General features: G+C 41.8%; 1 protein-coding gene across 1 annotated transcript in view; it reads left to right on the top strand.

Annotated features, from left to right (window-relative positions):
• Positions 1-15,413, top strand: part of LOC146862791 (pancreas/duodenum homeobox protein 1-like) — a 28,547-nt gene extending 13,134 nt beyond the window's left edge. Inside the window, exon 2 of the mRNA XM_085643298.1 lies at positions 14,659-15,413. Within this exon, the coding sequence (XP_085499424.1) occupies positions 14,659-14,936 (278 nt within the window). The 3' untranslated portion in view covers positions 14,937-15,413. The remainder of the gene's footprint in view (positions 1-14,658) is intronic.
• Positions 15,414-16,282: the final 869 nt, after the last annotated feature.

Genomic DNA, 16,282 nt, shown 5'->3' with positions numbered 1-16,282 from the left:
GAGAGAGAGTGCCGACACTGCGGACTCAGGCCCCACTGCTCAACTGTTTCCGCACGCTTACGCTCCCTGTCCTCCATGAGCCTCCGCATGAGTCCCAATTCCCGGGCAAGCTCGCTGGAGCCACTGTGACTAGCCAGTCGTTCTTGCCTCAGTCAGGACCCTGGTGATGTCAGCCATGGTTCGTTGAAGAGCATGGAGTGGACTGTGGGTGTCCATTAGGGACTGTAAGTGGTCCCTGATCGGACTTAGACACCCACGTATGGCGTCTAGTTTGGCTGCCATGCGGTCGAACCCCACCTGCATCTGTTCGGCCAGCTTCTCCTGGCACCCCAACACACGGAGTTGGAAGGCCATGTGTTCGTCGTGCGGGTCCTGGGAGGCAGCCATGGTGGTGGGTGCTGCCTGCTGTGTGTACTGTGCAGGGGGTGGGTTCTCCTCGCTGCAGCTGGGCTGACCTGCTCCTGGAAGTGGGCTGCAAAGGCTGTCCACGAGCTGTTGGAGGGTGTCGGAGTCAAAGGTCTGATTGTCCTCTTCGTCATCAGAGATGAGAGGTTGGGACTGCTCTGCAGGAGGTGTTGAATTTCCCTCTGCAATGTGAAGGGGAAATGCAGGTTAACATTGTGTTCACATGTATGTTCACGCATTGTACATGTTTACATGCAGACTGAATGACAGTGTACATTGTTACTGTTTGTGGGGAGCTGCCTATGTGATGTGGGACAGTGGACATTTCGACAACTTAATGGATGTGTGTTTGTACTTGTACATTGTCAACTCACATTTCCCTGCATGTCATATGTGATTGGCCAGTTACTGCGCACAAGGGGGACCAGTTGTGTCCCCTGTTCTGTTGTGGACGTGTTGCGGATTGTGCCACATCGTTGTCAATGTTGATGTGCTCTGCATGTGATGTGTGTGCCGCTTTTTGGGGGTGTTGCCCCTGCAGCTCTGATTTGGCTGCCCCTGATCCCTTACATGCGGTGTGCCTCTGACGTCTGTGCTTCTACAGTGCTGGGATGTTGAATTCTTGGGTGCATTGGTATCTTGGTGGAAGTTTGGGGTCCGGGGCATGGTTTGTCTGAAGATTTGCTATGCTTACTTGTACATGTGTGCCATTGTGCCCATCTCCCCCTTCCCCCCAGTCCCTGGTCATTACTCATCCTGTTGCTTTTGTGTCCGGTCCTGCTGAGCAGTGTCCGGGCCCCAAACTCCTGCCACCATCTCCCCACTGATGACTGTGGACTCCATTTCCTCCATCTCGTTCAGCTCCTCCTGTGGTGCTGGACTCCCACCTCCAGTCTGCATTGCTGCCTTCTGGTTGTTTGCGAGCTTCTGCTTGGTTTTGCGCTTGACATCATTCCAGCGCCTCTTGACCTCGTTCATTGTCCTCTTCAGCACTCCGACTGCATTCAGCTTGTCCACAATGGTCTGCCATATTCCAATTTTAGTTGCCAGTGACACAGTGGAGATGACTAACAGTAGTTGATGGTGTTCGATCACCTCCATTATCAGGATCCTGTTTTCCAGCGGACTGAACCTTTTCTTCCTACTCTTCTTCTCCTTGCTCTTCCCTGACCCTGAAATCCCAGACTGGTCCTCCGGGGTGCTTGTGGGGTTCTGGTTGTCCTCTGCACTTGCTCCGGCTGACTCCAGTGTGCTTCACTGTTGTTTGGCTTTTGCATGTGTTTTTTTCACCTTTTGTAGTGCATTTTCCCGCATGTAGCATGGCGATTGCAGGCCTGTGGCTGGTTTTCACTGATTTTTGTATTGCGATTGGCGTCATCACTGTTTTTTCACGTTGGTGTTTCGCAATTTTGCAGCGTCGCGTTGATTTTAACGCGTTGTCGTGGGACTATCGCATGGTGCCGCCGGCTTGAGAATACCACGTTGACACAGAGTTATTTTCGCGCGATGGACTGTGATGTGAAGAGTTGCGTTATGCTACTTTAGCGGTAGTTATCACACATTCTTGAGAATATCCCCCTCTGTGTGAAAAGAGTGAGGAAAACAGATATAAGAAAGTGGTAGGTAAAATTGTACTAAGATCACTTGGTATTACAATAGAGATGTAGCATTCTTAATTGTTTAACAAAATCATTACAATAATAAAATGTTGATATTTGGTAAAATATCTGCTACATAAAATTCCAAGTATAAACAAAATGAAGACACTTGCCTATTTCTAAGAAAAAATTAAAATTGCTAATCACGGTTGCCTGGTATGCAAAAACAATAATTTGCACATACAGGCAAATAAAGTTCTGTATCCATTTTTTGCATAAATCCCAAGGCAGTATAAAATAAAACAGCATTAGCCTTCATTTTGATTATTCAACTGATAGTAGATCCTTGGACTCCAAGGGATGGAGTAGTGGAGAGGACCAGTAGGGTAGACGCAGAGTCAGATGAAGAGTTAAACTATGGGGACAAACTTGGCACACCTTCAATAACTTCCCATCTACTTTTTTCCAACCCTCACCACAGTCCACATCACCACAATTTAAATGATGGGTGAACCCTTATAATCAACACAGACCCCACAGATTCTTGCTAAATAACAGCTCTGTTTTTTAAGGAGATGCCAGGGACAGCAGAGAGGACGAAATAAAGAAGACACTCAGGTTCAGTGGGTGGAAAATTAACAGAGGATGCATATAAGAAGTAAGACCAGGGATGCAACCCCGGGAACAAGCACCAGCACGACCTAGCGGTCAACTACCTCTATGATTACAACTTTTTCTTCAAAATTGGGAGTACACAACTCCAGACACTTCATCCTGTAATTCTAGGTTATTAGCAGTGAAAAAATACCTTTGAATTTGAGGACATCCTGCACCTCCAGACACATGGTACTTTGATGGGGGGTGCATTTGCCCCATCCTAGTGCCACTGTATGTACACAACTTAGAAAAAATTCATCATGTGGGAAACCGACCCCTTTATAAAAAATCATCTTGAAGATATAAAACTTTGGAGGACGTACATAGATGATGTGCTTGTGATATGGAAGGCCGATCAGGAATTAGTTACTCCTATTTTCTGATGGTTAAAAAACTTTGATGCAGACCTAAAATTCCCATACAGTCAGTAATGCTGAACTCACCTTTCTCATTGTGAAAATCTTCCCTGAACATATAGGGACATACAGCAAATGACCAAAAGTGGGCAGTGATTGAGCAACTTGACAATAAAACAAGAAATCCACAACGTGTGCTATTTGAAAAAGAACAACACTGGATTTATCGACTATTTACCCACAGAATCTGATATCTCGTGGATCTCCTGCAGAAGTAACCAATGAGGCACAAACATTTGAATATAGGGGGAAGGCTGCGATCATTTACATATGCAGGGATATATTTACCCCATATTTTTCAATGCCATCACATCACAACAAAAGAAATGTTACCTTTCCCAATGTCCTTAATGACAATGACAATGAGTAAGTAGTGAGAGACATATTTAGGTTGAGCCATCTTGACCACCACATACTATTGAGTAATGTCCATGTAAAATTATATATACCTCTATCTCGTGGGGTGTGTTGAAAAAGACATGTGGACAGTCACTGGCATCACTTTAGACGCAACATGTTTAATCAGAGGAGCTGTACACCAGTACCAGAACCCGTTGACAATATATTTTTTGACATTGGAAAATAATCAGAGTGGAGATTCATTTTCCCAAAGTACTATTAGATTCGTCATGTGGTTGAATTATACTGCCTAACTCAAATGGGCTTTTTTTTACTACAAGGATGCGAAGTAACAGAAAAAGACCACACCTGTCTGACATCACAGGGTTGGAACGGCGTACCACATAGACATATGTACTTCCAGTGACCCACACCACGTGATGCAGAAGGACTAGGTAAGACACTTGAATAACATCAGGAGATGTCACTATTCAATAGGCAGGGGTAGGAGGAGGAAACTAGGTACCAATCGGGTGCTGGCCATTGAATAAGTAAGTGGATGGGAGGGAGAAAGAAAAGGGGAGACACTGGTGGCATTAGATGTGACCATTCTTTGAATACATAGCCTCATACCTCTTCCCTACAAGTATAACTTCATTGTCCACCTACCTCTAATGACCTATGAGACTAGTTGAATGTGCCCAACATGTATGTTATGGATCACTGGTTTTTTACTGTGTGTTGCATGAACCTTAGAAACAAACACAGGACAGCTGATAACATGCCCTAGGGCTCTAACAATGCCCTCTAGATACTATTAGAGCTTTTTATGAGATCACTGACAATGAATGTGCACCTATTTTTACTCTTCTTTACACGTTTATCTATTGATAAATGTCTCATGTCTAGTGTTCACCGTGTGATTCACAGTGTGAAATATTGTACTGCAAGTGTTACTAATGATGTCACTCTTGACCCTTACATACCGAACTAAGGAAAGAAACCAATTTAATTTGTATATGTGGCATCTCTGAATGAGTTTGAAGTTCACGCAAATTATGTAGAGTTTCTGGAAATAGCAGCCTATTTAGCCCCATTCAGGAATCTAAACTTGGTCCTGTTGAAAGCCAATTGACCTATACAGGTGAGGTGTTTTGGCTAAAACATGTGGACCCAAAGCTACAAGTGGTGCCGTTGGGTAAGCACCACGTGTACTCTTTCAGAACCAAAACATTTCTTCAAAATCACTAATAAATTATACTAGACAATCATGAATGGACCACACCTACAACTAGTTATCAAAAATATAAATGTATTCTTTAATTTGTTTTGATTTTCTATTCTTCGCACCAATTTTGTAAACAATTTTATACAGAAAATAATAAGGGCTGTCTTAAAAAAGAACACAATAACAAATACGCAGACAATTCAGTGGTTGACTGTGGTGACATATGGTGAAATGAGTGACCTTTCAAATCCAGACAACAAACAAGACAATAACATAAATTCTCTGTCCTTTTCGGTCTTTCACTCTAGCTTACACTATTTTCTAAATTAATTGCTATAGTGAGCCTGGACTTGAGATGGTTACACATTGACGTTTCGACCCTGTAGGTTTATGTGTTTGTGGATACATCACATAGGGTCTTCTTCAGGACAAAAAAGGACTAGCGACAACCCTTGGTAGTTGGATTTTCAAAACAATTGATCTACTCCTCCAAGCCCGGTTGGAGCTTGTCAACAAAAACAACTCTTTTTCGTAGGGTAATCATCAATCTGTCTTCATTCGTAACTCAATCGGTATTACCAACTGTGTTCAAACTTCCAGCTGTATACCCCACTGGACATGCTCGTCGGCCTCCAGAGGTTATAGAGAACCGTTATGGTTGCTATCCTGCAACCCGTATGGATTATTGCCAAAAGATGTCCAAGTCCATCAAATTAAGCTTGAACAGTCCGCACCTCCTTAAGTACTCAGTTGTCTGGTGTCTTTCTCCTGCAAGCGGGCAGATTATCTGCGACTCCATCTAGCGCGCAGCACATCACTGAACATTAGGAGTCTGTACCATGTTATGGAGACCACTCCAGCAGAATGTCTAAATGCAGGATGCATCACCCTAGACCTGAGACAGGCATTCAACACCCTCAAATGGGAATATATGGTTAAATCACTGGAGAAATTCAGCATACCACCGGCATACCTACAACGGGTACAGCTCCTATACATGGCCCCCACAGCATGCGTCCGCACAGGGAATCATATATCACGCACATACCCAGTAGGCAGGGGCACACGACAAGGATGCCCCCTGTTGCCACTATTATTCGTGCTTGCATTGGAACCCTAAGCCATCAGACTACAGAAAGAAGCAGGGCAAGTGGGAATTAGATTGGGAAACACCACACATATTTTGTCAGCGTACGCAGACGACATCATTATATACACTAAGGACTTGACTGATGCCCTGGAGCCAATGCCAAGTATCTTCCTACACTTTGAACACGTCTTGGGCTTAGCTATAAACGAGGCAAAGTCTCAAGCTTTTTTCTTCTGCCCTGGCGAACTCCCATGCGCGATCCAATTCGGACAATTCTCCCTGACTGTAGCGCAGCACACTTTCAAATATTTAGGCATCCAAATCTATAGAGCCCCACAAGATCTAATAGAGGGCAACCTGACCAGAGCAATAAGGGCACTCCGCTCCCAGGCGACCTTCTGGACCTCACTACCGCTCTCCGTAATGGGTTGTGTAGCCATATCTAAGATGGTGGTTCTCCCACAACTCTTAATATTTATTCACAAACCTACCATTGCTGATCCCTACCCCCCTATTTAAAATGCTAAATACACTATTGTCGGACTTGATAGAGGGGACTGGCCGCCGAAGGGTGGGACTCGCCAAATTGCAACTAGAGACAGATAGAGTGAGGCTGGGGGCACTTCATCTCCACGCATACTGCTATGCGAGTTAACTCCAATGGTTGTCATACTGGCTTGCTGGATGCAACCTGCACGAACTAGGTTATACGGCTCAAGACATCAACCGAGGAGTCCTGCACACCCTGCTACTACCCTGGAGCGGGATCTCTCAAGGCTCCCGACGCTTCTGCACACGGCTCTTACATACTGGAAAAAAACAATGCACTATACACACCAGCGTCCCCCATACACCAACAACACTCCCTTGCTAGGAATCCCTCCATCCACAGGCCTAATCACCAAACGGAATACCCTCAGCTGGTCAGAGGGGAGGGGGTCACCACGGTAGGGGTGTTGTTTAACAACGGAGTCCTAATGGATCAGGAGAACTTCACTAGGGAAAATGGGATCCTAGGCAACCTGTACATGACACACACTGCTATATTCTGCTATGTAAAGAAACACTGGGCCCCAACCAAAGAAGAACCCCCAACACACGAATTAGTACAGGTGATATACCTAATGGGGGAAGGGCATCACCTTACAAAATGGCTATACAAAGGCACCGGGGCGCATGTAGGGATCTACCTCACCGAGCTACGTAACAAATGGTCTAGACACCTCGAGAGGGAATTGTCTCACAAGGAATGGACAACTATATTTGAATACCCCAAAAAGGTGTCACGCAACGCCAAATTTAAGTTTATACAGCACGTGATCTTACATAGTGCCAACCCCGCCTGCATCGTATGTTTCTGACCACACAGCACCACTGTCCCGGATGCAAGGTAGAAGAGGCCGATATTCTACACATGCTATGGTCCTGCCCTGTATTAAATGAGTTTTGGGCGGAAGTCATGCTGAATATAAGAACAGTGACAGGTCTCACCGTAGGAGAAACAATTGGTAGCTGCATACTAGGAATGCACCGACGCCCACAATCACAAAAAGTGCAACTTTGCTTCACAAACCTAGCGTTACTCATAGCTAAACGTTCCATAACAATAAGATTGAAATTGACAAGGCCCCCAGCAGTTCATGTCTGGCATGGGGAGGTGGTGCGATGGGGGGGAGCGGAGAGTGCAGCCATTAGACGGGAGAAAGCCCGAGCATTGCGAAAGAACCTGATCTCGATGGATTGGGACCACATACTGGAGGCTTTCAAGGCCCTCGAACCTGCACCCGTCCCTGTAGTAAACGACGCTTAGTGAAGGCCCTTTAACCAGTCTCGGTACAGCAGGGCCCGACCCAGGAACAAACCCGGTGCACAGCACTATAGTAAATGCAAGTCATGCCCTTACATGCAATACCAGGGTAACCGAGGCAAAACCACACGGAAGAGCCAGAGTAACAGGGTGGGAGGTGGGAAAGTTTAGTTGATAAGTTAACGCACTTGGAATCAAATCTAGTTATCTTCATGCCAATATTAATAGAATGTCTCTGAAATATGTAATACACTACAAGAACTGTGCAAGTTAATAATTGACTGTCAGCTGTAAAGGATTGGTATTTGTAAAATGTATAACAAACTGCATTCCAATGTAATAATGAACCAAATGTACTCATGATCATACATGGCTCAAGAAAAATAAAAAAAACAATAAAGTGTGTTTTTAATTTTTTTTGAAAATTATACACATGACCACATTTATATGAAAGTTATTGAAAATGTCCAAAAGTATTTGTTTCGCCGCTCATATTCCTATAACGCAAATCAACAAAACTGAATACTGTATTCACTAACTTCTAACCACAATGTTACTCAAACAAATTAATAGAAATTGCAAGATCACTTTTACATACATCCCAGTCTGAATCACTACAAAAGTGCATCATGCTCTGTCTTCTGGAAAAGAGTAACTGACCAAACCTGAGTTAACCACCTGCAAGGACATTTGGCACTCTCTCCAGGCATTACCTGGTACAGTTGTGGGCAGTGGTGAGCTGTGATAGAATGGACAGTGCCCATGCCTGGTTCATGCATGCAGATTCTGTGGCTCATCACTCACTGTGGAAGATTTTCCAGCTAGTTATAATTAGTGACTGCATACATTTTTGTGTTCAGTGTTGCAAATATATTTGTGTTTTTTCTAATCAATTAGCCACATTGTTTTAATTGTTTATTATAAATTCCTTCACTATGACAAAGAATCCATACGCTTCCATGTGAGCCATTTTGCTGCCATTAATTATGTTGTGCACGTTTAAGGTGCTGTTAAAATGGAGCTGAACTGATGTATGTATGTATGTATATCCATATATTTTTTTTCATCACAAAGATTGCTCTGGTAGGTGTGCCACATGCAAGAAGGTAAGTACACAGACGCCACCGGCAGCAGCATTCAGGTCTTCCACACGCCTCTCACTTTACTGCCAAACGCGTTTCGGGCGGCTTCCCGCCCTTGATCACTGACTGGCCACGAAGTACAAAAGGCTTGATTAGCGTGCACTAATTTATTTAAAGCATGCAAATACTATCACATTGCAGTAAATGAAACACCAGTGCAATACCATCTTAGTTCTCTCGCCCTGACTGGGTAAATCACAAATATTACTATGCCCTGTACGCAGCAATCAATGTATAACTCTACCGCAGCTGATCTGCAGAGGAGAAAGAACATCCTACCACCCTGTATAGTCTCAGATTACTAAGGCATAGTGTTAACCCATAGTGTTAACAGCTGGTGCTAGCATCCATACTTTCCTATTGAACCCTGAATGGGTTCTTTAGATAGATTTTCACTCCCCACATTCTACACTGCATAGATGGTGTTTCAATCTACTATTATTTTTTCATGTGATATCGGGCAAGATTCCCAATCTCATCAATTTAAGGCTCTGTTCTTGAACAATGCTCCAATTATAGATGTATCGCCATTTCCTCCCCACTGTTTAATCCCCCTGGTATTTTGGTTTGGGTATCAATGATATACCTAGACTCTAGTCTACGGAGGTGCAGTTGTCTATCGCCTCCCCTTACGTTAGGGGGCACACGGTCCATGCAAATGAATTTCAACAGATCCCTGTTGCTTCTATGATGCGTTTCAAAGTGTCTTGCCACCAGATATGTTGCATCCTTGTTGGCAATCGCTCTGAGGTGTTCCAAAATGCGCACCTTAGTTTGATGTATGGTGCTGCCAATATATCTTAGGCCACACGGGCATACCGGACAGTACACTGTGTGACTTGTATTACAATTCATGAACCTCCTGATTTTCTTAGGTGCCTCCAAACCTGGTACATCACAGGACAGGACTTTATGGCAATTCCTACACGCCTTACATTTACCGCAGGGGTAGAAGCCAGTCACTCTTCCAAAGGAGGCTGGTCTGTTGTCAGTGGGGCAATGACTTTGTACTAAATGGTCTCTCAAAGTCTGCATTCTCCTGAACGACATTAGAGGTGACTTAGGTAAATCTCACCTATCGTAGAATCTGCTTTCAAAATGTGCCAGTTTCTTCTTAACACATTTCTAATGTCATTAGCATCGCTTGAGTAGTCTGTGATCATTCTAAACTTCTTACAATCTGTCTCCCTCTTACCTCTACTCCTAGTATGCGAGTTGTCATTGACCAACTCTAGTCTAGATTTGGTGTCTACCTTATTTTTGGCTTGCATGAGAATATCCTTGTGGTATTCTCTCGTCATGAATCTCTGCATGCTTTCTTTAGCTGCTGTCTGAAAATCGCAGTCCCTTGTGCAATTTCTCTTAATCCGTAGGAGCTCGCCATACAGTATATTCGTTTTTATTTTATGAAAATAACAGCTGCTGGCATGCAACAAGGAATTCCCAGCAGTTGGCTTCCTATGCAAAGAAGTGCATAGTCTACCCTCTGCTGCGAACACTGTTAAATCTAGAAAGTTCATAGATGTTTGGCTTATTTCACCTGTGAATCTAAGGTTCAGTTCGTTCTCATTGAGTACTCTTAAAATAATCCTTTTTTTTTTTTAAAGCTTTATTTAGATTTGCAAAATCAAACGATACACAAATGTTAGCTGTGCAATCATCGATGACAAAGTATAGAGGTACATCAAAACATTTCCATCTCCCCTGCAATATATGTAAGTTATGAGTGGCATCCAACATCAGAACCCCCTTGCTCATTCCCCCATCTGTACTTGTCCAACCTGAAACAGAGGAGATTGACATCGCCCATTCATGCCCATAGTCCCCAGCCACCCCCTCCCTCCACGCGCGGTCCACCACCCATGTGCATACCATGCCAACCACCCCCCCATACTCGTAAAATAATCCTTGGCTGATTTTTCAGTGCCCCTGTAAATGATGAAAAGGTCATCAATGTACCTGTTCCAACTGATGACATTACAGGTCCATTCTTCATTGGTATCTGCCCAGGCCACCCACTTCTCCCACCAGCCAACGCAAAGGTTCGCATAGTTGGGGGCTAAGAGGTGCCAAACCTAAATAAAGGTTTCCTAACTATAACTGATGAGTAACCTTTGTTTTTTGTGAATTTCAATGGTTTTTACAAAGTTAGTAACAATTTTGTCATATTTGTCCACTTTGGTTAAGGGGAGTGGAGTGTTATTGAGTGAAGTGTGGTACAATACAGTGGTGCATAATGTTGTAAAGTGTACTCTGGGACAGTATATTGTGGTATAGTCAAGTGGAGTAAAGTGGAATGAGATATAGTGGAGTAGTGTATAGTGGAATGCCATACAGCAGAGTGGCGTAGGGTTCAGTTGCATAGAGAGGAGTGTTGTACAGTAAACCTAGATACAGCAGAATGGGATTTATTGCAGTAGTATAGAGTGTAATGGTATACAATACACAGGTATGCAGTGGGATAGCGTAAAGTCGAGTGTGGATTGACTCCCTGTCAATATTTTAGAGGGTATTTGCATATACTGTAGAGTGTAGGGGTGTACATTGGAGTGTGTACAGTGAGGGGCCTATTTTGGAATATTGTGTACTGAAATAGCATACAGGGGAGTGTGGTACAGTGGAGTAGAGTAAATTGACCTAGGGTACATTGGAGTGAGGTATACTGTAGTGCTGTGGAGTGAAGTGGTGTTAAGTTGAGTGGTGTACAGTGGGCTTACATAATGTGGAGTGTGGTACAGTGTAGTGTTGTAAAGTTAAATTGCGTAAAATGGAGTGGCATATATTGGAGTGCCATATAGTTAGGCTTTCCTGTTTTCAGTTTCTATTTTTGGTAAATTCTGGTGGTTTTTTTTCAGTTTTTTCAATATCTTAAAAAACAGTGTTTATCAGTGGTTACACATTTTTGCGCCATTAAAAACAACAGAAACAGTGTTTTTTCTGGTGTTTATGGAATTTTAATTTAATTTTAATTATTGCTTGCGTTCTGCACTGATAGTGCATGTGTATAGGTAGCGTATGCACAGGGTATATGATGTCCAAATACATTTTTACTGCACCAGAATGGACTACAAAGTCAATAGCATTCTTCATTAACTCTGAAGATTGTAAAGATGCTTTCAACATACCATCTAGCAAGTGACAAGGATCTCTTACAGGGAAGCACTTCAGCTCAGGTATTGATTTTGACAGGCCATCATACAACATTTTCATAAACGGAGCTAAGCTGAATTACTGCAAATACAAACAATATCACTCCAATCTTTATTGAACTTGGAAGGAACTTTTTTCAGCAGCATTCCAAGTGACACTGCATTCCATGTTTACCAAACACCTGGTGTCATGTTTTCACCACTATCTCAGATGCTTGGTGACAACATTCTTTTCGCATACACCTGTCATTACATCTTGTATTTAATGTTAAAAGACTGGGGTGTTTGGCAATTCACTTACAATCGATACTGACTCACTAGAAAAGGGGGCTGATGTATCAAAGGATTTTACCCATTCTCTGTGGGTAAATGTGATGGTAGATATTAGGAAAGATTCTTATGAAACCAGACATTTTACCTATCAGTGAAATCAAATGTAACCAACATTTCAAATATGATTTTGATATTTCCTGATTCTCTACAGTTCATAAAATAACTAAATAAGATCGAAAATATGCTTCTGAACACTGCATCTTTAGACCAAAGACACAAAACTGAATAAAGCAGAAGGAAGATGTCAGGATTGCAAGGTCTAACCCTGTTAAAAGACATACTATCAGCACCAAGTTGAAGAAATGTAGGCCTAAGATCCAAGGAGCACAAAGGCGGCACAAGACATGGTCAAAAGTCATTCCTAAAATGGCCGCCAAGAGTTGACTGTTGGGACCACAGGTTAGCATTCTAGCTACCGAGGAAAATCGCCTTGATTCAGGTGTTGCGCCCGCGCTGTGGCGCACTTCACCTGAATTCATTGGAGAGTAAGGTTCTTGTTAGAGAAGCGTCGTGAAGTTAGAATAGGGTCTATTCTTCGTCGCGCTTCAAAATTGCCACCGGAGGAGGAGTACGAGTGACAACATCGTCGCGGTTCTAAACCGTCACCAGAGGAGGAGTACGAGTGAAAATATTTCCTCGCTCTTCATTATTGCCACCTGAGGAGGAGTAAGAGTTCGAGGAACTGCAGAGCTCAAGTAAGAATTTTCCATATTCTAGGCTTGGGAGAATGCGCAACTCTAAGTATCACTAGGAGTTCGTGCATGCGCATTTAGTATCTGTACTGGGCATGTGCAAGCAAAAGTCGCTATTTCATTTTGAGGAGAAATAGAGTCAGCACAAGCATCGCCCCCCCCCCCACATTTTCTGTGTGAGAAAAGAAAAGGAAATAAACGCGTTCAGCTCATTTCTTTTTATTACAATAAAAAAGACAGTGTGTAATTCCTGTGAGAAGTAATCTTATAATTAATCCTAAACTGTATGAATCAGACAAGGAACTCCACACTACTCGTCAAGAAAAATAAGATCACTACATACTTACCAGTTGAGACTTAGTTCTTCTTCTGTGACAGGAACAGGTGAGGAGTCTGTGAAGAAGTAGGAAAAGGTTAAGGAGTAGTTAGAAGGATTGTGAGACAAAGATACTAACAGACACATTTTTAGTTGCAGCATAAGAAGATCTCACAACATACACACAAGAAGAGAGGCAAGGGTCGCACCAAGACGGGGTAGGTGAACCAGCAGAGAGTGAGGTTACATTTTAGGCATATTCAAAATACAGTTGTTTATTAATGTTATTTCTTACTGTAAGCTACACCCGCATTAACCAGAAGAAGACAAGAAGAATTCGACGTCTGAAGCTGAAGAAAGAATCAGACGCGGTGCGACTGTCTCTTCTCTGTCCCATCCTCTTTCCCCCCTGGGTTCTTAGGCGTGCATGCTAAGCTTGTGTGGCGCTGAGGAATCTGAGGAGGGCGTTGGGAACTTGCGACATTCTGCTCCTGTGCATTGGAAAGGACGCACACTCTGACAGAAGAACAGAATGTTTTAGTGACATCCCTAAACAACAAAACTCAAGCAGAATAATGTTAGCCCAGTCTTTTTTGTTGCTACCTTGAATAACAAAGTCACATTGTATTGGCCCCTTCAGGAAGAAATAAATATGACTCTTTCACTCATCTTTTCCTTTCTATGAATGGCACTTAGTTTGTGGTTGCAAAGGTGTTTTTTCAGTGTTTATATGTTTACACCGGTGATGACTATTTTTCTTTTGGTGGGGTTTTATCAGTTATTATAGGTTTAAACCTAAAACCAAATAGCCTACGTATAGTGCAGTGGTGCAGAGCGGTGTACTGTAGACTATAGGGGGGTAGAGTGCAATACAGTACAGTGTAATTGCATAAAGGGGAGTAGCACAAACTATAGTGAGATAGAATGATGCCCTGTATATTTTGCAGTACTTCAACTGCCATATATATTTATTCCTATTACAAAGTGCAGCTAATCAAGTTGTGCATCCATTGAGTTTCACCCACTTACTATAGTTCATAAAGTTCTCTTTGGTTACAGCTAAATTAATTCTCTGCTGACCCTTTCATAAGAGATCTCCCAGTAAGCAATGAGGGTTCTTGTGGCCACTGACCTGCATGAAACTATGACTTTTTCGTTTTTGTGCTTGTCTCTGTATAAACACAAAAGGTTGCAACTTGCTTAAAATATTCAAATTCTAAATGTAGCCAATATTTATGGCTGGCAACATAGCATGTTGTGTATTAGTAATAAGGCCCTTTACTCCACAAAAAGGCTTAAACTGGGTGAATAGTTTTCATTTTTAAGTACTTTGGCAAAGCTCTCAATGGTACTGAAAAGCTTTTAGAATGTACATGAGTAATGCATGTTAGCCCCCCCAAGCAAAAGAAAGTAATTAGGATACCACTGTAAGTATATTCACATTTCATGCAATAAAACATCCATATTTTGTTTTATGTCCTCACAGGTGACTTTTATGCTGTCCACCCCGAGGACGTAAAGCGGGTCCGCACTGCCTACAGTCGGGCTCAGCTTCTGGAACTTGAGAAGGAATTTCACTTTAATCGTTACATCGCCCGCCCACGACGGGTGGAGCTGGCTGCAATACTCCACCTCACCGAGAGGCATGTAAAGATATGGTTCCAGAACAGGAGGATGAAGTGGAAGAAAGATGAAGTGCAACGAGAGGCAATTCTGGTCTCAGCACCAAATAAATCAAGGACAACAAAAGGACTAACACCATAAAACATACAAACATTGCCCTTTCTATAATAAACGTTTATTTATTTTAAATTTAAATTTAAATTTGAAGAGAAGGAGCTTTAAAACATTTTTGTCTATCTTGACAAGATTATTTGAAGAAACAGAAGATAACTGCTTAAATGATGGGACATTCTTAGGATGTTGTCCAATGTGTCTTTTATAAACATCGTGAGGCCTACGTTGTGAACTAAATGAAACGCACCGCCTACAATTACTGAATGGAGCACACATTAAAAAAAATTGTCTGCCTGGTCTAAGGACATTTACATTTTTTTACGTGGACTGTTCACTTATGTGTTTTCCTGATGACATCCTTCTAAATTTACTGGATATATATAGTTAATCATGACATGTTTTAACTTGGCAATACAAAATACACACTGTTTAGTTTTGAATTATTTGTTTTTAATGGATAAAAACACATTTGTGCACTTTGGATCAATACAGATTAAAACATTATGAAGCAAACCAAATACATTAGCAGTCAAAGATATGCTGAACGCAGTGAAGAAAATATGAGCTTTGTAACTGGACCAAACATCTGTTCCACATACAGAGAATCCCAAGCTGCAGAGAAAGACTGTAACACCTTGCAAGTTTGAGGGTGACAACAATATTTTGTATTGCAAACACACAAGAATCCTCACCAGATCAACTCTGTCCAAGTAATTACGACAGAAAACAAGATATAGTAATGAACATTGTTAGTTTCCACTACAATACTTACCTTCATTGTAATTTCGGAATTCAAAAAAACTAAATATTTTCATCAAAATGTTGACTTTTAGCTCTGACAATAAAAAAGAATATTTTTCTAATTTATTTTGATGAGAAACATTTCAACATAATTTTAGTTATAGAAAAACTATTCAGCTGTTTTATTTTTCATTTAAGAAGTCAAGCTACACGCCCCTTTGTTTCACGGAAATAGAAGTAGCCTTACTTTATTTCCAAAGTTTTTAAGAACTGTTAGAAAAAACAGAATATTGACCTTTCACTTCACAAAAAAAGTGAAGTTACTTCGCATTTTTCATATATTACACAATTCAATTCTATTTCTTATAATGCAGTTTAATAAAAAAACACTTTAAAAAATAAAAAGGGTTAAATGGCATGCCAAACTACAAAATTCTAATGTTTTTGCAAAACGCACTACATTTTTACACATTTAATTTAATAATTTCCTAAAATATCCTAGTGTTTTATATTTAATATAAATATTATTGCATTCACATTGAGTTAATTTCCCTCTTTTCTATTTTTATTTTGATGTTTCTAAAAAAACAATGCAATGTTTGTAGTCTATTTAATAAAAAAGCATTTAGCAA

The sequence above is a fragment of the Triturus cristatus genome, chromosome 2_2 (genome assembly GCF_964204655.1).
Source record: "Triturus cristatus chromosome 2_2, aTriCri1.1, whole genome shotgun sequence".
Classification (NCBI taxonomy): domain Eukaryota; kingdom Metazoa; phylum Chordata; class Amphibia; order Caudata; family Salamandridae; genus Triturus; species Triturus cristatus.
The sequence above is the reverse complement of the archived record's forward strand: the minus strand, read 5'-3'. Positions and strand labels throughout refer to the sequence as shown.